This window comes from Rana temporaria, chromosome 11 (genome assembly GCF_905171775.1).
Source record: "Rana temporaria chromosome 11, aRanTem1.1, whole genome shotgun sequence".
NCBI classification, from domain to species: Eukaryota; Metazoa; Chordata; class Amphibia; order Anura; family Ranidae; genus Rana; species Rana temporaria.
Window position 1 is genome coordinate 161683487 of NC_053499.1, and position 22508 is coordinate 161705994.

Consider the following 22508-nt stretch of genomic DNA (forward strand, 5'->3'; position numbering starts at 1 on the left):
ATGGCATACCTTGAATGTAACCGTTTTTGGAAACCAATCGTTGGGTTTTCTTTTATTTCCTTTTTCTTTTGAATCTGATGCATCATGCTCCTGACGAGTGAGTATAAGCCCACGAAACGCGTTGAGCTTACTCCTGATGCATCTATTATATTCCAATAATTTTAGATGGGTTTTAACACGTTGTTGGACTCAATTTTGTGACCTCTTTTATCCACTACAATGGGGGAGTATGCAAATAAATATTTTGTACCATGCGCTGTATTGCTATATAATGTCATCAGTATAATTTAAATTCTTCAGCTCTCATGCAAATTGTATCGTTTTATGAAATATTAACTATTGGTTTATTATTAAAGGGGTTTTCCACCTTTTTTTAAGTTTATTAAAAGTCAGCAGCTACAAAAAGTGTAGCTGCTGGCTTTTAATAAACAGACACTTACCTGCTCCACGGCTCCAGCGACGCGCCTTCATTCTTAGTGTGGGCACCCGGCAGTGACAGCTTTCGGCTTCACGGCCGGACACCCACTGCGCATACGCGAGCGGCGCAGCGCCGTCCGATTGGACAGGCGCTCGCCTACAGGGAGGGGCTGTGAAAAGGCGATTAAAGTGGTTGTAAACCCACTTTTTTAACTTTTGCCTACAGGTAAGCCTATAATAAGGCTTACCTGTAGGTATAAAAAATATCTCCCAAACCTGTACGGTTTAGGAGATATTCCCCTCGCGATGCGCCGCTGATTGCAGCGGCGCATGCGCAGGGGGGATCCTCGGCTTAATGGCCGGCCCCGCCGAGCCATGCCGGAAAGGAAATCTCCCGCGCGCAGGAGTGACGTCATCGCCGCTCCAGCCAATCACAGCGATGGAGCGGCGATACCCGGAAGACACGCTCGGCGTGGACCAGGTAAGTTACCTACCTCGTTCCGAGGTAAGTATTTTATAATGAGCTAATATGCGGTGCATATTGGCTCATTATGGCTTTTTCCTTGCAGGTGTAGAAAAAAAAATGTATGCAGGTTTACAACCGCTTTAAGCTTATCGCCTTTCCAGCCCCTCGGCGGAAGGAGGAAGTGGGACAGGAAGTCCCCTTCTCCTGAAGCCCCCACTCCCCCCCAAAAAAATCACTATACGTCGGCAATCGTTGGGTTTAGTTCCGCTTTAAGCGGGGGTTGCCCCTTTTTTTCCAAAAATCTAGAAAAGCAACCGAACTATAAAAATTCTTTAGGATTTAAAGTTTGATTATGTATTCCGTATTTATAAACATCCTTTAACTGTCAGTGACATTTTATTACCTATTGGAACAGAAAAGTTCTAGTGATGTGGCCTCCAGGAACAGACAAGGACGGAGTGTGCGGCTGGGGAGGGGCCGGCTGTGCTCTGCCTGCTGAGTACCGACTTAACTGGGATTAATACAATGAATGCCTCTTTGACCCTTCCATGTCAAAACATCTCACATTGAAGTCTGGACAGTTAGGCAAATTAAAGAGATTTTGTAGCATGTGGAGAGCTGTAGGACGGCACGAAACCCGCAGACAGGAGGATTAGCGAGAAGACAGCGTCTTTAAAGGAACGCTTACTGGGACGGTAATGCTGCTCAGCGTGGATCAATGTTAACACTTTCCAAATGTGGAGAATTTTTGCTGCCGGAGAAAACTGGACAGCAGTAGTTTATTTTGCAATATAATATATGCTCATTTCTGATTCAAGCCAGACACTTCCTTTGAGTAGGGTGCACTTGATTTATGGCACACAGCATTTTCTATACTCTTCCACTGGCTCCAAAGAACAGTCCAAAGAAAATGTCCGCGGGCCCGGGTGCCTGTATTCATCGGTGGCGGGCCGCAGGTTGCTGAACCCTGCTCTAAAGACTTAGGGCTATAGCCCCAGTAGCCACCCCCTAGTGACGCCACTGGTCACAGGTTCATTTTTTTTTTAGTAATTTATTTTTATTTGTTTTTCTTAATTCAGTCATTGACAGGTACAGTTAACATTGTTGCAAAGTATCATAGTATAGAAAACAACCACCTTCCTTCTACTCATCATCCCTGTGTCTATTCCCTTGTGTCTCCCTCCCCCAATCCTAAGGAGCGTGCCACCCTCGTCGTTTCCTTACCTAGGAAGTGGACGGGTCGGACTAGTAACCTCACTACCTCCATGAGTCATTGACGAGAAAAGTCTAGCTGACAAGCCTTCTAACTAGGCCCCTCCCCTGGGGGTCTCCCCATTGAGAACGGTTGGGCAGTTGGACTGTAGTTATCCCTTGTTGCCAGAGGAGGTGAAATCCCAATGGACCAGGGCATCTCCGCCACTAGGTCCCCCTATAGGGATCTCCCACAGCCCTCATCCAGGGTCCCCAGAGTCTCACAGGTTCATTAAACTAGACGGTTGAGGACCGAAATTGTAGCCTGATCTGAGCTTTTCAGACTCTCTAGCTTTTTACTCGGAATGTTGAAAACAATTGAACGTCTGACTTGAGGAAGGAGATGCTTTGAGAGAGGTTAGAGGAACTTTAGCAGTCTGGTTCTAGCTGACAAAATGGCTCCAATAACTACTCTTTTATAACTGCGTTGAGCAGAAAAGCTCAGATTGCAGGTGTCAAACCTCAAGGTAGATGGTCTACAACAGTAGATGACCACATTGGGTTCCACTCCTTTCAGCCAAGGACAGAAAGCCGAGGCTGCGGTGGGCACAGGTTCAACAAAACCAGACTGTTGAGGCTCAAAATTGTGGCGTGGTGTTGGTGATCTTTGAGGCGCATAGATGGGCGGGTTAGAATTTTAGTATTGACCTCATGGACCCAACCTGCCCTACGTCAACAGTTCTGGCCGATGGTGCAGGGATTTTTTTTCTTAGCACACTTTGGGCCTGTTCATGGCGGTCAATCAATCCCGTGAGTGCCACAGCTTATGGTCGCTCCAGTATATTATCCGTCGCACTGTAGAATTCTTTGTCTCTCTATGAAGGCTTTCTACTCTCTGCAGACCTGATTTGAGCAGAACTTGGAAGATAATTACTATTGCGGTGTATAATACTAGAGACACCGGGGTGGAATTAATGATAGCGATAAACTTAAGTGATACATCTGGAGGGTTTAATCTCTCGGCAGTTGCCGTTTTTAATCTATCGGCTTCTTTATCATTACCTGGAATTTTTTCTTTTAAACGCTGAACTTTAAATATGCATTTATTCAACTTCTTCAGTCGTTGGCAATCTCTCCAGCTCTGCACCGTGTTTATAAAGTGTCTTCATCCGATGTGCTCATCAAGGATTGATCTTCAGTGACGATGATGGCTGGCAGAGTTTTAATGTTTTATGAAGCCGCATTGAGAGAGCATTGCCTGGGAAGGGCGGGTTTGCCTCTATTGGGGTCTCATTCACACTGTTTGGGGGTGCAAGGGGCAGGGCCGCCATCAAGGGGGTACAGGCAGTACACCTGTAAGGGGTCTGGAGGTCTCCAGAGGCCCTCGATGGAAACCCCCCCCCCTTTTTTTTATTAAATATATATATATATATATATATATATATTATGTGTGTGTATATATATATATATATATATAATCTACAAATATTTATTTTATCTTTTTTATTTTATCTTTTTTATTATATATATATATATATATATATATATATATATATATATATATATATTAAAAAAAATTATTATATATAATCTTTTTTTTAAGAAAGCGGGGTTGCCATCTGGGGACCTCCTGGACCCAATAATATTGTATATATATATATAATTATTATTGGGTCCAGAGGTCCCCAGATGGCAACCCCGGTTTAAAATAAAGACAAATATATATATATTTTTATTAAAGGGCCCAGAGGTCCCCAGGGCTACCCCCATTTTTTAATATATATTTTTCTTTATTTTTGTGAATGGCCCCCCCCCCCCCGCTTCTCAGTTCGCAGCAGTCCCCCCCCCGCTTCGCTTCTCAATTTCAGGCGGCACCCCCCCCCCCCCGGTTCTCTGCTCCAGGGGGCCCATGCCTGAATGAAGCTGTGTAAGGGGCTCCATAATTCATGATGGCAAGGGGGACCATCTTTTTGGGAATGGCACCCCAATGCACATACAAGGCACATGTCCAAATTCCCTTATCACGTTCTCCAATGATTGCTGCGGATCATTTCTATTTTGGTAAATAATTTTGTGGGTCCAAAGACTGATCCTTGTTCACATAAATATTTATTGGCTGTATATGACCGGGCAGATCACTACACGTAACCCGTTGTCTTCCTCGGCGTTCGCGCTCTGCTTGTAAAACCGCGTTTTTGTTTCTCCAAGCCTGAGACATTTTTATTTGTCAGAAATTACCGATCTGAAAACGGTTATGAATGTGTCTCTCTGCGTCCATTTTATATACAACAGCGACACCTGCAGGATCGTTTGTATGCGACACCACAGAGCCATTTACCTTCCCGAAATTCATTCCTCGCCCTTCAAACCGGATTGTGACCTGCCGGGGAATCCACAATTCACTTACCGATTGGTTTCCCGGCTTCCGATCCATCGCTCCGAGCCGGGAGGTTCAATTTGTATGAGAGGGGGCTTAATATCCAGAAAAACACATTTCAAAAAAGTTATTAATTTATTTACATTTTAATGAGTGAAATAAGTATTTGATCCCAGATCAATCGGCAAGATTTCTGGCTCCCAGGTGTCTTCTATACAGGTAACAAGCTGAGATTAGGAGCATTCTCAGCTCCCCCCCCCAAATGGCACCAATGATGGGGTGCTATCCCCCCCCACTGGCACCAAAGCCGGAGCACATCCCCCCGACGCCAATGATGGGGTGCTATTCCTCCCACTGACAGCAACGCTGGAGCACTCCCCCCACCCCCACTGACACCAATGATGTGGCACTGTTCCTCCCACTGGCACCAATGCCAGAGCACTCCCCCCCCCCCCCCACTGGCACCATTGATGGGGTGCTATTCCCCCCACTGGTACCAACACCGGAGCACTCCCCCCCCCCCCCCCACTGACACAATGATGGGCTTGCTATTCCCCCCCTTACTGCCACCAACTCCGGAGCCCTCCCCCCGCCTTACTGGCACCAACGTTGGGACAGCCCCCCCCCCCCACTGGGCACTATTCCTCCTACTGACCACAAGAGCTATATTTTTAAATCCCACTGACCCCACCAAACCTGAGACAATTGTCTACTCCCTATGACACTAGGGCATTTTCTACTTCCACTGGTCACAGTCCGGCCCCCCTTAAGTCAGAGAAGACAGTGAATTGGCCCTTTTTTGTTTATGAAGTTTGGAGACCCCCCTGGCTTGGAGCATCCCTAAAAAGGTTAATTCATGTCCGTCCCTCTTTTCCAGGGAATCCAAAATTCCAGAGCCCCCTGCTGGACACAAATGGAAGGAGGTCCGTCATGACAACAGCGTTACCTGGCTGGCATCGTGGACGGAAAACGTGCAGGGAATGGCGAAATACATCATGCTCAATGCAAACTCCAAGTTAAAGGTAAAGACTGGATTAACCAATTTTATTTCCCTATTTTTTTTCTGAGCCTCGCCCAGCTGAATAACTCTCCCTTTAGCCCCCTTTCACACTTGTACGACTTCAAAGTCGCGCGATTTTGCCGCGATTCACGGCCGCGATTTCAATGAATGCCTGTGTAAGTGGCATCAAAATCGGACCAAAGTAGTGCAAGGACTACTTTGAAGTAGGCACAACTTAAAGTCGTGCCAGTATGAATGGTAGTCATTGAAAATAATGGAGAATGACTTGTCATACGATTTTGCAGTCCAAAATCGTGAGACAAGTCGTATAAGTGTGAAAGGGGACTTAAGCTTTTTTTTTTATTTTTTGGTTTACTTTTTTTTTAATTTAATCTTTTTTTTATTTTTTTTATTCCCGGGAAGACTGCACAAGGTAAGGGAGCGGGGGGTGCATTGTGATGTAAAGGAGGGTGTGAGTCTCATGACTTCTGATGGTGTTGGGAGGTTGACATCTGTAAGGGGGGGGGGGGGGGTGCTCTGGACATCTAGTCTTACAAATACAACTGGTTCTTTGGGGGCAACTATAATGCTGATGCAGCCCGCAATGAAATGTAGTTTGACACCCCTGCTCTACAGTTACTCATCCAGATGGATTTTGCCCTATGTAAGATGTGTGCACCACATAGGACTCAGCAGTCATGATGGTCACCCTGATGGGGTATGTAGAAGACCAACACCAGTATGTCTTGTGGGAGCATCAACATCTGCAGATGCCTGCTGCGATGCCCTTTAATCAAAATGCAGAGGCGCACGGTGGGGAGGGGGAGAAAGATGGAGCAACATGGGTTCCCCCCTCCAAGCACCAAAAGCATGTGGGATAGAAGCAGATGAGGTCAAAAATCTTCATGACTGACTTTGAAATCTAGGGCAGGAATGGCCAATATGATGACTCTCACTTGTGTGTACATTTTGGGATGAAGGTTCTCTTATGAAGGTTCTCTTATGAAGGTTCTCTTATGAAGGTTCTCTTATGAAGGTTCTCTTATGAAGGTTCTCTTATGAAGGTTCTCTTATGAAGGGCCTCTTATGAAGGGCCTCTTATGAAGGGCCTCTTATGAAGGGCCTCTTATGAAGGGCCTCTTATGAAGGGCCTCTTATGAAGGGCCTCTTATGAAGGGCCTCTTATGAAGGTCCTCAGGTCTTCTTATGAAGGTCCTCTTATGAAGGTCCTCAGGTCTTCTTATGAAGGTCCTCTTATGAAGGTCCTCAGGTCTTCTTATGAAGGTCCTCAGGTCTTCTTATGAAGGTCCTCAGGTCTTCTTATGAAGGTCCTCAGGTCTTCTTATGAAGGTCCTCAGGTCTTCTTATGAAGGTCCTCAGGTCTTCTTATGAAGGTCCTCAGGTCTTCTTATGAAGGTCCTCAGGTCTTATGCGGGTCCTCTTATGAAGGGCCTCTCATGAAGGGCCTCTCATGAAGGGCCTCAGGTCTTCTCATGTAGGTCCTCTTATGAAGGCCCCACTGCCACTTACATCCCTGACTTTTGGGAAACCCTGTATAATTTTAGAAGAGAGCTTCAACTGGATTTACTAAATGGTTGCCAACACCCCAAATAAGTAGATTATTCAAAATAGAATACCCCCAGTGGTAAAATCACAATTGTTTAGAAAAATTGTTACATAAATTTATTAGAATTGTTAAAATCTATGGGAACACATTACACCATATAGTGTCCACACGAAACAGTAAAAACAATGCAATTAATACAGTTCATAGATGTAGGTCTCCCTTTTCTTAGGCCCAACGCGTTTCAGGATAATTTCTTCATCAGGGGGACTTCTTTCTTTGAGAGGAGGTCAATAAGAGAGGACAATCTAACAGAGCACAAAAATGAAATGAGCATATAAACAGCGGTCAGGAATGGGCATCGTTAAGGACAGAAAGGGGGAGTTGCTCACCAGTTGACCACCACGATCCCTGTGTATTTGGCAAACCCTGCAGTACCAAAAAAAATTCCTTGGAATCGGCCTTACTCAGATGAGGTGATAAAAAATATTGATGGATGTGTTATGGAGAGGTCTACAATGGAGAACTAGTTGACCCTATTGATTGTCTTCGCACATCCCTCAGCTCGGTCCGTCCAGCTGACTCCGAAGGTTTATGTGCATTGGCTGAATAATCGATGGATGGCGTCAACCCCTGAAAGCGGGTGCAGGTGTCGCACATCTGAGCGTTGGGACGGCAGAACTTCGAACCTTTCCAGGGCTGCAGCTGACAAATGTCCTGAGCTGGAAGCACTGGAGAGGTTCTTTGTGCGCCTTTTTATTACCACTCATGAATGCCTAATACTCGTCGCCGGGGTAGACCTCGGCAGGCGGCAAGCGCTGATTTAAGTGGGGGGGTGAGCTATACTGGCTTCTGTCGCTAAGCAATGTTTGCTCATGTATTGCCACGGATAATAAAAATATATATATACACGCATCGCTCGCCGTCAACTGCTCCCAGAATCCCTTTCAAATCATGATTGGTTAAGCCGCGACAAACAGAGGAGTTTTTCAGAGGTTGACGAGCCCGGCAGGAGGATTAGAATTGCATACAGTAAAGTTGGCTGCGTCGATGTGGCGGAATATCACATTATTAAACCCTTTTTTATGGGAAGGAGAAAGTTCAGGATTCTGACTGGAGAGACTCTGCAGAACGCTTTATTCTGGGATTAAATCCTGCAATGGGATTGTAACGGGAGTCACTTTAGGGGCACAAGGTGAATGAGAACCCCACTATGGTCTGTGCTAGTCACATTTAATGCGGTCAGATATTGTATATATATATATTGTGTGTTGGCTGATGTATACTAGTAAGCTTGCTGTGATGAAAGGGGTGAGGTGTGATTGCATTCCATTGTCTATTGTGGTAATTAAGTCTACTATGTGGATTGGAGCTTGGTAGGCAGTCTGCATACCTATTATGGGATGTTAAAGCGTCTTGCTGTGAGGAAAGGGGGGGAATCACTCCAGCAACCCCCCCCCCCTGCTAAGACTGTTTACTGAAGGAGAAGTTTGAACACACCTGACCTGTATCACCATTGTCATTGGACAATTTAACCCACCCTGTTTCCCAAGGGTGGGAGGGATGTATTTTGAAGAGGAATGTGTTACCATGTGCAGAAAATAAAGATTCATTCCCTGTTTTGAACCTCAAACAAGAGCTGTGTGTCTCGTTTCTGGGGGGGATTATTAGCGGTCGTGTTCGTTTGCCTGATTGTGGAGTGTCGATAAGCTGTCTTGGATGGGATGGAAGGTCGTAAACGGTGGTGACCGTTACAGTGGTGGCACAGCAGTGGGATAATTCCATCGCTTAAAGGACAGCTACAAGGACACAGGACAATGGAGTCTCAGTATGCACGGCTGAAGCGCTCCACCCTCAAGAACTTACTGGAGAGCCGGGGCAGACCGGCCAGCAACCGTAAAAAGATGGACATGATCACAGAACTTGTCCAAATGGATGGAGCGGAAAGACCCAACATAACGGAAAGGCCCAGCGTAACAGACAGGACCCCGGAGGAGGCAAGCTTTGATCGGGCTGTCAAACTAAGACTGGCACACTATGGTCCTAACCCTCCACCGGAGATCATAGACCGGGTTATAGCTGCTGTGGATGCAAATTGGCTACGGCAAAGAGGTTCCGCAGCAGCAGAAGTCACAGCAGCACCAGCTGAAAGGAGAAATATACATTTTGCTGCTTTTAAGAACTTCATTGAAACTGAAGGGGAGATTGATGGGTACCTTGCTGATTTTGAACGGCAATGTGCCCTACACCGGGTGCCCACAGAGGAATGGGTTACCATTTTGTCTGGGAAATTGTCCGGCCGGGCCAGTGAAGCGTTCAGGGCCATCCCAGACAAGGATATTATAAACTATGGACTGGTAAAAGAAGCACTTTTGGCCAGGTATGCCGTCACACCGGAGGCATACCGGAGGCGGTTCCGAGAGACGAGCAAGCAGACTGGAGACTCATATACCGAGTGGGCATGCCGCCTACACCGCACAGCATCCCACTGGGTCGATGGATGCCAAGCAGAATCCGGGGAAGAGGTGCTGCAGGTGTTCCTGCTGGAGCACTTCTTTGACAAACTGTCCCGGGAAGTCAGAGAATGGGTCCGGGACAGAAACCCTTTCTCCTTGTCTGAAGCAGCTCGCCTGGCGGACGAATACACAGACGCCCGCAAACTGGATAACCCTGTGGTCAAGACCACAGCTCGGGTGGATTATCGATCAGCGGCACCCCTGCCGGCTATTGCCTACAAACCCCAGTCGGACCGTCCTACAACACCACCTCCAGCGGCCACTTATCCTCAGAAGCCTAGGTTCAACTCCCCGGACAACTCAGTCCATCAGGTGTTTTGGGTGTAAACAGCTAGGACACAGAAAACTAGACTGTCCATTGAATCCACCCAGGCAGTCACAGTCATGGAGACAGCCAGAAAGGGGGAACCCCCGCACATCCATGCCTGCGGCCCACTGCGTTGAGGAGGAAGAACATTGGGGCGTTCTGCACGAGGCAGATCCGATACAAGCAGCTAACCAGGACAACAGGCAGCAACACAGGCAGACTGTCTGGGTCAATGGAAAGGTAGCCAATGGACTACGCGATTCTGGGGCCACGATGACCCTGCTACAGAAGAAACTCATCCCAGAGAGCCAGCACACCGGAGACACTGTAGCCGTAAGAGTAGCGGGAGGCACCGTCTTCCGGCTACCCGTTGCCCGGGTTCACCTGGATTGGGGGGTTGGTTCGGGACATGTGAATGTGGGGGTGATGAAGGATTTGCCAGCAGATGTACTACTGGGGAATGATTTGGCCCCCCTTGTTTCTGCGTACGCCCCGATGTGCCCCGCTGAAGCCCACACAGTGACTACCTGTGCCCAGACCCGCGTTGCTGGAACCAACTTGCTTGCTGCTGAGACCCGGGTAAGACTACCTTCCCCAACATGTACTGTAGATCCGGCACAATATCACAGTCTAAAATGGGAATGTGACAAGTTGGCCAGTGAGAAATCAGAGATGCAACGACACTATGTCATGTATTATGAGATGTCCCGTGGCTTGAACATTGAAATGCACAAACAGGCTGAAATTGTCAAAAGATTAAATGGGATTTGCATCCAGGTGGTGCCTTATCTGTCCCAAGAGCATCAGCAACAGGTTTTGGGAGCCATTGAGAGAGCAAAGCAAGTGACTGTTCCAGAACTGAATTCTATTATTCACCTTCACCATCCGCTACCGACCTGGTAAGCCAAATGGCAATGCTGATGGTTTATCCCGGCAAACAGACGTTATCCCGGCCTCCTAGTTCCGGACATCCCCAAGTTGACCCGAAAAGGATCAAGCCGGGTCTGCCAGAGTGTTCCACAAGGGGGGAGCCATGTAACGGGAGTCACTTTAGGGGCACAAGGTGAATGAGAACCCCACTATGGTCTGTGCTAGTCACATTTAATGCGGTCAGATATTGTATATATATATATATTGTGTGTTGGCTGATGTATACTAGTAAGCTTGCTGTGATGAAAGGGGTGAGGTGTGATTGCATTCCATTGTCTATTGTGGTAATTAAGTCTACTATGTGGATTGGAGCTTGGTAGGCAGTCTGCATACCTATTATGGGATGTTAAAGCGTCTTGCTGTGAGGAAAGGGGGGGAATCACTCCAGCAACCCCCCCCCCCCTGCTAAGACTGTTTACTGAAGGAGAAGTTTGAACACACCTGACCTGTATCACCATTGTCATTGGACAATTTAACCCACCCTGTTTCCCAAGGGTGGGAGGGATGTATTTTGAAGAGGAATGTGTTACCATGTGCAGAAAATAAAGATTCATTCCCTGTTTTGAACCTCAAACAAGAGCTGTGTGTCTCGTTTCTGGGGGGGATTATTAGCGGTCGTGTTCGTTTGCCTGATTGTGGAGTGTCGATAAGCTGTCTTGGATGGGATGGAAGGTCGTAAACGGTGGTGACCGTTACAGGGATTAACCCCTCCTGTACCAGGGTACAGCAGAAAAAAGACCTTCAAACTATTAAAATAGAATTGGTTTACAGGAGCAGAATTTACCCATCAATGGGCTAATATTCCCGTCTGTTAGGGATCACGGCTCAACCCAAACAGCCCACATGATCCAAAAGTGAAAAGCCGCCTCAGCCTGCAAGTCTCCATTAAGCCACGCCCCCCTGACCTGTTTTGCTTGAACTAAACCCTGGTGGCAGGGCTGTCTTACTGAGCGGGCACGACTGGGCACAGACCCAGGGGCCCCACGTTCACCTGATTTAGCGTGTCACTTGTCACGTCTTTGCTACGTCACGGAACTTGCCACGTCACCTGCCACACGTTGCGGATTGTCACCTGCCACACGTTGCGGATTGTCACCTGCCACACGTTGCGGATTGTCACCTGCCACACGTTGCGGATTGTCACCTGCAAACGTGGCAGGTGACAATCCGCAATGTGTGGCAGGTGACAATCCGTAACGTGTGGCAGGTGACAATCCGTAATGTGTGGCAGGTGACAATCCGCAACGTGTGGCAGGTGACAATCCGCAACGTGTGGCAGGTGACAATCCGCAACGTGTGGCAGGTGACAATCCGCAACGTGTGGCAGGTGACAATCCGCAACGTGTGGCAGGTGACAATCCGCAACGTGTGGCAGGTGACAATCCGCAACGTGTGGCAGGTGACAATCCGCAACGTGTGGCAGGTGACAATCCGCAACGTGTGGCAGGTGACAGTCCGCAACGTGTGGCAGGTGACAGTCCGCAACGTGTGGCAGGTGACAGTCCGCAACGTGTGGCAGGTGACAGTCCGCAACGTGTGGCAGGTGACAGTCCGCAACGTGTGGCAGGTGACAGTCCGCAACGTGTGGCAGGTGACAATCCGCAACGTGTGGCAGGTGACAGTCCGCAACGTGTGGCAGGTGACAGTCCGCAACGTGTGGCAGGTGACAGTCCGCAACGTGTGGCAGGTGACAGTCCGCAACGTGTGGCAGGTGACAGTCCGCAACGTGTGGCAGGTGACAGTCCGCAACGTGTGGCAGGTGACAGTCCGCAACGTGTGGCAGGTGACAGTCCGCAACGTGTGGCAGGTGACAGTCCGCAACGTGTGGCAGGTGACAGTCCGCAACGTGTGGCAGGTGACAGTCCGCAACGTGTGGCAGGTGACAGTCCGCAACGTGTGGCAGGTGACAGTCCGCAACGTGTGGCAGGTGACAGTCCGCAACGTGTGGCAGGTGACAGTCCGCAACGTGTGGCAGGTGACAGTCCGCAACGTGTGGCAGGTGACAGTCCGCAACGTGTGGCAGGTGACAGTCCGCAACGTGTGGCAGGTGACAGTCCGCAACGTGTGGCAGGTGACAGTCCGCAACGTGTGGCAGGTGACAGTCCGCAACGTGTGGCAGGTGACAGTCCGCAACGTGTGGCAGGTGACAGTCCGCAACGTGTGGCAGGTGACAGTCCGCAACGTGTGGCAGGTGACAGTCCGCAACGTGTGGCAGGTGACAGTCCGCAACGTGTGGCAGGTGACAGTCCGCAACGTGTGGCAGGTGACAGTCCGCAACGTGTGGCAGGTGACAGTCCGCAACGTGTGGCAGGTGACAGTCCGCAACGTGTGGCAGGTGACAGTCCGCAACGTGTGGCAGGTGACAGTCCGCAACGTGTGGCAGGTGACAGTCCGCAACGTGTGGCAGGTGACAGTCCGCAACGTGTGGCAGGTGACAGTCCGCAACGTGTGGCAGGTGACAGTCCGCAACGTGTGGCAGGTGACAGTCCGCAACGTGTGGCAGGTGACAGTCCGCAACGTGTGGCAGGTGACAGTCCGCAACGTGTGGCAGGTGACAGTCCGCAACGTGTGGCAGGTGACAGTCCGCAACGTGTGGCAGGTGACAGTCCGCAACGTGTGGCAGGTGACAGTCCGCAACGTGTGGCAGGTGACAGTCCGCAACGTGTGGCAGGTGACACCTTGTATCTGGTGACACGCTGTAAAGTAGAAATATTGTACTTTCAATGAGTAGGTGCGTAAATTGGGGCAAGCTTGTAGGGGCCCCAAAGCATTACTTTGCCCAGGGGCCCCGGATGCTTTTAAGATGGCTCTGCCTGGTGGGCAAGGCCAAATGCGTCAGGGCACGGCTTAACACAGACCTGAGGCGGAGTTTCAGCTTTTGGATTACATGGGCTGTTTGGGTTGAGCAGCGATTCCCCAAACGCATTTATTGCTCTATGGATCCACCCAAGGACATTGCCAGCACCCCATTAACCCCCGAGGATCTGAGGCAGACGTTAATTCCTGCTTGGAGCGACACCACAAGCTACAGCCGAGGCCAAAAGTTTTGAGATTGACACAAATCGCAACGTCTGCTGCCTCGGTTTTTATGATGGCAGTTTGCATTTTCTCCAGAATGTTATAGAATGATCAGATGAATGGCAATTAATATCAAAGTCTTTTATTGCCATGAAAATGAACATAATCCCCTAAGGAAAGACATTTCCACTGCATTTCAGCCCCGCCCACAAAAGGACCCGCTGACATCTCATTGATTCTCTTAACGATGGTGCCGGTGTTGACAAGGACAAGGCTGGAAATCATTCTATAATGCTGATTGAGTTGGAATAACCGACTTGGATGCTTTAAAAGGAGGCTGGTGCTTGAAATCATTGGTTTTGTTAACCATTGTTACCTGCAAGGAAACGTGTGTGGTCATCATTGCTTGGCACAAAACAATGCCTTTTCCAGCATGATGGAGAACCTTGGTATAACTAACTAACATAACTAAGTGTCTTGGGCAACAAAACATGGACATTTTGAGTCCATGGCCAGGAAACTTGCCAGACCTTTAATCCCAGACCTTAATCTCATTGAGAATTTGTGATCAATCCTCGAGGCGGGTGGACAAAAAAACCCCCACAAAATCTGACAAACTCCAATCATTGATTATACAAGAATGGGGGGCGGCCACCAGTCAGGATGTGGCCCAGAAGTTGAGTGATGGAATGCCGGGGGGAATTGCAGAGGAAAGAAGGGTCACCACTGCAAATATTAACTTTCCATAAACTTTGTCATTGTCAATAAATGCTTATGAAATGCTTGAAATTATACTTCAGTGTCCCAAAGTAAAATCTGACTAAAAGATCTACAAACACTGAGGCCCGGATTCGCGTAGGAGAGCGCATCTTTGTGCGGGCGTAAACGTATCCTATTTACGTTACGCCTCCGCAACTTTGACAGGCAAGTGCAGTATTCTCAAAGCAAAGTTGCGGCGGTGTAGTGTAACTAGGCCGGCGTAAGCCCGCCTAATTCAAATGTGGAAGATGTGGGCGTGTATTATGTAAATGTGATGTGACCCCACGTAAATTACGCTTTCCCCGAACGGCGCATTCGCGCTGTCCGTGAAAGTATCCCAGTGCGCATGCTCCAAATTAACCCGCAAAAAGCCAATGCTTTCGACGTGAACGTAAATGACGCCCAGCCCTATTCGCGAACGACTTACACAAACGACGTAAAACGTGAAAATTCGACGCTGTTTCGACGTCCATACCGAACATTGGTACGCCTCATAGAGCAGGGGTAACTTTACGCCAGAAAAAGCCGAACATAAACGGTGTATCTATACTGCGTCGGCCGGGCGTATGTTCGTAAATAGGCGTATCTAGCTGATTTACATATTTCTAGGCGTAAATCAGCGTACACGCCCCTAGCGGCCAGCGTAAATATGCTATTAAGATACGACGGCGTAGGAGACTTACGCTGGTCGTATCTTAGAGAAATTTTGGCGTATCTGATTCTTTGAATTAGGCGCCAAGATACGATGCCTCAGACTCTCAGATAAGACGGCGTATCTGGAGATACGCCGTCGTATCTCCTACGTGAATCCGGGCCTGAGGCATCAGATTTTGTGACAATATTTGTGTCATTCTCAAAACTTTTGGCCCCGGCTGTATGTTCATGAGGTCACATGGACTTGTATTTCGGTCAATCGAGTCTTGAGATGTACACCGCTCTGCCATAAAGCACAACCCTGCCTGGCATGGGGGGGGGGGGGGGAGACCTGATTTGTGTCTGCCATTCAGCAACATTTACAGGTCTCGTCCCTCCACCAGACTGAAACTGGACAGTGAAATGACACTTGCCAACTGTCCCGAATTTCCCGGGACATTCCCGGGATTTAGACCATTTTTCTGATTTTGTGTCCCGGGAAACCCGTTTTTTTTTTTCCTGAATTTTTCGCAGGCGCCGTAAGAGGTCCGCGGCCGGCGGAGACAATGTCTCCGCTGGCCACCATTTTTAAGACCATAAGAACACTGTGTGGCTACAATAGAAATTAAGCTGCTGCAGCTCTTGTCCCTCTATCAACATTGGTCACTTCTGCCAGGTTATGCCAAACCCACAAATTCTTGGGAGATGGCCTGCCTTCCCTCCAGCACACAGAGGGTAATTGACAATCCCAACTATGCATGTTCCCCTATAAGACTATTTAGAGGGGGAGTTCTTTCCCTTTACTCAGGTCTCAGATTACACTTGGCTATAGAAGAGAGGGTTTCAGGTAAAGGGGTACAACAAGGCGATTTGTTTAATCTGTGTATCAATTGAGGCCAGTCACTTCATTGGGTATATGTAAGGGTTTGCAACCACTTCAATCCTTCCGTTCCCTTTTCAAAAATTAGAATCCAAATGTTGGCTTTATAAATCATAAGAGAGCATTTTTGTGCTTTTTTTTTTTTTTTTAAAGGGGGAAAAAGACTGGGAAAAATACGAAGTCGCTAGAAAACTGAAGACCCATGTTGACCACATTAGGAGAACCTATAGGGAGAACTTTAAATCCAAAGAGATGAAGATACGGCAGAGGGCGGTGGCCCTTTACTTTATAGATAAGGTAAGAGGGCTCTGATGGTGAAGTAGTTTAAGATTTGGAGGCCACATTTTGGTCTGGGGGTACACCATGAGCTCCCCTTAATGTACCCTTCCTAACCGCCTTCAAGGAAATGCCTTCAAATGAGGTGACGAGTGGTAGTTAAGCCGCACAAGGAAGGCAAAGGGACAAATCCCTATGTTCCCTACCCTTGGTCATAGGACTGTGCATTGCCCATGTAACTGCTCAGGTAGCTGTGAAAGGTCATATGAAGAACTTTGCTCAATTCGCCATTTTAGCATGATACACCAAGGCTGGTAGGAAGGTTGGAACCCAGCCAAGCCACCATTGGAGCAAGGGCCTGGTTGTGGTGCTAACTACTATGACCCTGGGTGCTACATCTCTAAAAAATTTCTGACACATTTTGTATGCAAGTTGAAATAGTTTTATAAAATTAGATGGCACGTTCACGGGAGATCCAGCTCACGATTAACGAGCGTTTCGCAATACGAGCGCTGTATTTTTAGAAATCGTAACTCGGTTTGCAAGTGTTGTCTTACAAAACAAGCACGATTCGGGCCAAATGGGTGTGCAGTACCGCGTTTGGCCTGAGGTGGGCGCCGGATCGAGTAGAGCCGAACGTTGACGATCAGTGCTGCTGTTCGGAAATGCATGGAAAGGCCAGAGGACCGCTTGGCTGACCTCGGCAAATCTCAGGAACAAAGTCTTTCCAAGGTTTTTCGGCCATTTCCGGGGCTCTCCGGCACCACCACCCCCCGTCTCTGGCCACATGCAGTATTGCATGCCATTGAAGTCAATGCAGAACTAATTATTTTTGTTTCCATTGACATCTATGGGGAAACTCGCTTTGATATGCGAGTGCTTTGGATTACGAGCATTCTCCTGGAACAGATTATACTCGTAATCCAAGGTTCCACTGTACTTGCCTGCTGTGTGTGATGGTTTTGCACAGAGCAGCACCAATCCATCTTCTTTTTGGGTTCCCTGACAGCGGTTTGGGCTCCCCTCTGAAACCCCCCCCCCCCATTAGTATCCCCAATAGCAAGCGTCTTGCTCCTGAGCCCTGCTCCTGTGAATGGACATTTAGGTAGATTCAGTAAGAGTTAGGCCGGCTTATCAGTAGATTATCAGTAGATAAGCCGACCTAACTCAGAATCTACGCCGACTTATGTTTAAGTGTATGCTCAAACAGAGATACGCTTAAACATATCTAAGATACGACGGCTTGCGCCGTCCTATGTTAGGTTGCAATATTTTGGATGGCCGCTAGGTGGCGCTTCCATTGCGGTCGGCGTAGAATATGTAAATTAGTAGATACGCCGATTCACGGACGTACGCCGGGCCGCCGCAGTACATTTACGCCGTTTCCGTAAGCCATTATCAGGCCTAAAGTTATTCCATCTATTGGAATAGCAATGTTAAAGTATGGCCGCCGTTCCCGCTTCGAGATTCGAAATTTTTTACGTCGTTTGCGTAAGTCGTCCGCGAATAGCGATTTACGTCGTTTACGTCCACGTCTAAATCAATAGGCCCGTGCAGCGTACTTGGCCCCAATGCACACTGGGAAATGTAGGCGCCCGGCGCATTCGCAGTAAAATTAAACGTCAAAAACGTAAGGTCAAGCCTTATTAACATAAAACACGCCCCCCCTTACACACATTTGAATTTGGCGCCCTTACGCCCCGCCCGCTTTAGGCTACGCCGCCGTAACATGGCAGGCAAGTACATTGTGAATCATGTACTTGCCTAGCTAACTTACGGCGGCGTAGCCTAAACACGCTAAGCTACGCCGCCGCAAGTTTAGGCATCTGTACTTGAATCTACCTAATTGTGTCCACTCATTGGCCGTGATTGCCAATTGCTCCTCATCCTGCTGCCGCGCGAGCCGATGAGAGCACAAGGAGAGCCACTGCTTTAGTGAACATTACTGGATTGAGATGGGGCTCAGGTAAGTATAAGGAATGCGGGGAGGGGGAGCTGCACCCAGAAGGTTTTTTTTTTACCTTGCATGGCTCAGTCCTCAGTTTCTGTTGCGTTGGCTCCTCACTTACTGGAATTTGTCGTTGTCAGCTGGCTCTGAGAGCGGGTAACGAAAAGGAAGAAGGGGAGACGGCGGACACGGTGGGTTGCTGCTCGCTGAGAGTGGAGCACATCAAACTTTACCCGGAACTGGACGGAGAGAAGAATGTGGTGGAGTTTGACTTCCTGGGTAAGGACTGTATCCGGTACTACAACAAGGTGCCTGTGGAGAAGAAGGTAATGCTGCCGGGATTTACCATTCCATTTTCTGATATTATTACACTAATAATCGCCTGCCCTTTATTCCTGATGGGACACATAACGGGGGTCAACGTGGAAGGACGTTTGGGTTTGATGCCCGTTTTTTCTTAAAGGGGTTGTAAAGGTACAATTCTTGTTTTCCTAAATATCTTCCTTTCCCTTAGTGCCGTCCTCCTTCACTTACCTCAGTGCAGTCCTCCTTCACTTACCTCAGTGCAGTCCTCCTTCACTTACCTCAGTGCAGTCCTCCTTCACTTACCTCAGTGCAGTCCTCCTTCACTTACCTCAGTGCAGTCCTCCTTCACTTACCTCAGTGCAGTCCTCCTTCACTTACCTCAGTGCAGTCCTCCTTCACTTACCTCAGTACAGTCCTCCTTCACTTACCTCAGTGCCGTCCTCCTTCACTTACCTCAGTACAGTCCTCCTTCACTTACCTCAGTGCAGTCCTCCTTCACTTACCTCAGTGCAGTCCTCCTTCACTTACCTCAGTGCAGTCCTCCTTCACTTACCTCAGTGCAGTCCTCCTTCACTTACCTCAGTGCAGTCCTCCTTCACTTACCTCAGTGCAGTCCTCCTTCACTTACCTCAGTGCAGTCCTCCTTCACTTACCTCAGTGCAGTCCTCCTTCACTTACCTCAGTGCAGTCCTCCTTCACTTACCTCAGTGCAGTCCTCCTTCACTTACCTCAGTGCAGTCCTCCTTCACTTACCTCAGTGCAGTCCTCCTTCACTTACCTCAGTGCAGTCCTCCTTCACTTACCTCAGTGCAGTCCTCCTTCACTTACCTCATCCTTCCAGTTTGCTTTTAAATGTCCTTATTTCTTCTGAGAAATCCTCACTTCCTGTTCTTCTGTCTGTAACTCCACACAGTAACGCAAGGCTTTCTCCCTGGTGTGGAGTATCGTGCTCGCCCCCTCCCTTGGATTACAGGAGAGTCAGGACGCGCTCTACATTGCAGATAGAGAAAGGAGCTGTGTGTTAGTGGGCGTCCTGACTCTCCTGTAGTCCAAGGGAGGGGGCGAGCACGACACTCCACACCAGGGAGAAAGCCTTGCATTACTGTGTGGAGTTACAGACAGAACAGAAGAACAGGAAGTGAGGGTTTCTCAGAAGAAATAAGGGCATTTAAAAGCAAAATGGAAGGATGAGGTAAGTGAAGGAGGACGGCACTAAGGGAAAGGAAGATATTTAGGAAAACAAAATTGTAGCTTTACATCCCCTTTAAGGGGGAGGAGGGAGCAGCTATTTTTTAAACTTTTTTTTTTTTCTTCTTTTTTTTTTACCTTAATGCAGAAAATAAAATTTTCCTTTATAACTACTTGCTGGGCAGCCAGAGTACACTGCAGCAGGTTGGCTCTATTGCGCGAAACTACGTACCTGAATGTCATTTCGTGCAATAGCCAGTGGGGGGCACGTGTGTGCCTATTGACCAGAGCAGGGGGTCTCAAACCGACGGCCCTCCAGCTGTTGCGAAACTACAAGTCCCATGAGGCATTGCAAGGCTGACAGTTGCAAGCATTACTCCTCCCACCCGTAGAGGCATGATGGGACTTGTATTTTTTGCAGTTTTGGAGGGCCAACAGTTTGAGACCCCTGGGCCAGAGGATTTACATGTTTTTATTGGATATGTTTTTTATAGCAGAAAGTAATTTTTTTTTCCTCAAAATTGTCGGCTTTTTTGGTTTATTGCGCAAAAAAATAAAAACCGCAGAGGTGATCAAATACCACCAAAAGAAATCTCTGTGGGGAAATAAAGAACGCCAATTTTGTTTGGGAGCCACGTCGCACGACCGCGCAATTGCAAAAAGTGGCCCGGTCATTTGGTAGCCAAATGGCCTGGGGGTTAAGTAGTTAATGCAGAGAATACATTTTTCCTTTTAGAACCACTTGCTGAGCAGCCACAGTACACCGCGGCAGGTCGGCTCTATTGCGCGAAACAAAGTACCTCCTATGCCATTTCGTGCAATAACCAGTGGGGGGCGCGTGCGTGACGATTGACCAGAGGGCTTTACATTTTTTTTATTGGATGTGTTTTATAGCAGAAGCTAAAAAATATATTTTGTTTTTCTAAATTTTCAGCTTTTTTGGTTTATTGCGCAAAAAATAAAAACCGCAGAGGTGATCAAATACCACCAAAAGAAAACTCTATTTGTGGGGAAAATACATAAATTTTATTTGGGCACAGTGTCGCACAAATGCGCAATTGTCAAAGTGACGCAAAAAATAACCTGGACATTAAGGGGGTAAAACCTTCCAGGGCTGAAGTGGTTAGGAGGGTTTCTTAGTCAGATCTTTCTAAGTTTTCGTTTTCCTGGCATATATGGGTAGATTCAGGTAGGGTCGCGCAAATTTAGGTCGGCGTAGCCTAGCGTGTTTACACTACACCGCCTTAAGTAAGAGAGGCAACTACATGATTCACAAAGTACTTGCCTCCTTACATAGGGCGGCGTAGTGTAAATGCGGCGGGCGTAAGGGCGCCTAATTCAAATGGGTTGGGGGGGCGTGTTTAATGGTAATGAGGCTTGACCTCACGTTTTTTACGTTTTTTTGTCACTGCTCATGCGCCGGGCGATTACATTTCCCAGTGTGCATTGCGGTTACGTACGCCGCACGGGCCTATTGATTTCCGACGTACATGACGTAAATCCCGATTCGCGGACGACTTACGCAAACGTTAAAATTTCGAATCTCGCGGCAGGAACGGCGGCCATACTTTAACATTGTTATTCCACCTAAAAGGTGGAATAACTTTAGGCCTCCTAAGGCCTTACGGAAACGGCGTAAATCGACTGCGGCGCGTACGTTCGTGAATCGGCGTACAAACTCATTTACATAATCTACGCCGACCGCAATGGAAGCGCCACCTAGCGGCCATCTGAAAAATTGCAATCTAAGATAGGACGGCGCAAGGCGTCGTATCTTAGATATGTTTAAGCGTATCTCTGTTTGAGCATACGCTTAAACATACGTCGGCGTAGATTCTGAGTTAGGTCGGCTTATCTACTGATATCTACTGATAAGTCGGCCTAACTCTTACTAAATCTACCTAGTAGTGTTTGGAAGAGACGATCGGTCTAAAGTTCTCTTGGTAGTTTTCAGCGACTTGTTGATCGATCGTCTCGTTTTTTTTTTTCTTTCAGGTGTTTAAAAACCTCCAGCTGTTTATGGACAACAAGCAGGAAGGAGATGATCTATTCGACAGACTGAATGTGAGTGTTTTCCCGGCGCGGAGCAGTCCGAGGCGATGATGATGATGAACACAGACGTATTAAACCTGGCAGGTGTTGGCGAGACGTCTGTCTGCAGCTGGCGGAGGAATCCGCTGAGAGAGGAGCCTGGAGCTCCCGCTGTCATCCGCTCAACACAAGAGAAATGGCGGCCGTATCAGGGAGAGGATGGGGGGGGGCAATGGAAGATCGGTGATCCCTTCTAAACAGTCGGCACAAGCAGGGTCGTCTTAATAGCATCATGGGCCCCTGGGCAAAGTACTGCCCTGGGGCCCCTACCAGCCCGCACCAATGTACGCACCTACTCAAGAATTAAAGTATAAATAGTTGATAGAAATAAAACATCTATTTATTAGAACTTTAAATAAAATCCCGGCCATCCTGGGCAGGGCCGGCCTTTGGGGTGTGCGAGCTGTGCGGCCGCACAGGGCGCCATGGGCAACAGGGGCGCTGTGTGGCCATCCAGAGGCATACTAGGGGGGGGGGAGGCGACACTGAACAGGGGGGGGGACACACTGAACGGGGGGGGAGGGACACTGAACGGGGGTCTGCATTGAAGAGGTGGATACACTGAAGGTGGGTCTGTGTAACATGCAGGGGGTCCAGGGCTACAGGGTTCTGTGTAATGTAAAGGGGTCCAGAGGTGCAGG

The 22508-nt window shown here is 48.3% G+C and overlaps 1 protein-coding gene across 1 annotated transcript in view; it reads left to right on the forward strand.

Moving 5' to 3' along the window:
* The window catches only part of LOC120917955 (DNA topoisomerase 1-like), a 58220-nt gene that overhangs the window by 25980 nt on the left and 9732 nt on the right, over positions 1-22508 (forward strand). Inside the window, exons 4-7 of the mRNA XM_040329594.1 lie at positions 5329-5473; positions 16212-16355; positions 18423-18608; positions 21772-21840. Coding sequence (XP_040185528.1) covers positions 5329-5473; positions 16212-16355; positions 18423-18608; positions 21772-21840 — 544 coding nt within the window. The remainder of the gene's footprint in view (positions 1-5328; positions 5474-16211; positions 16356-18422; positions 18609-21771; positions 21841-22508) is intronic.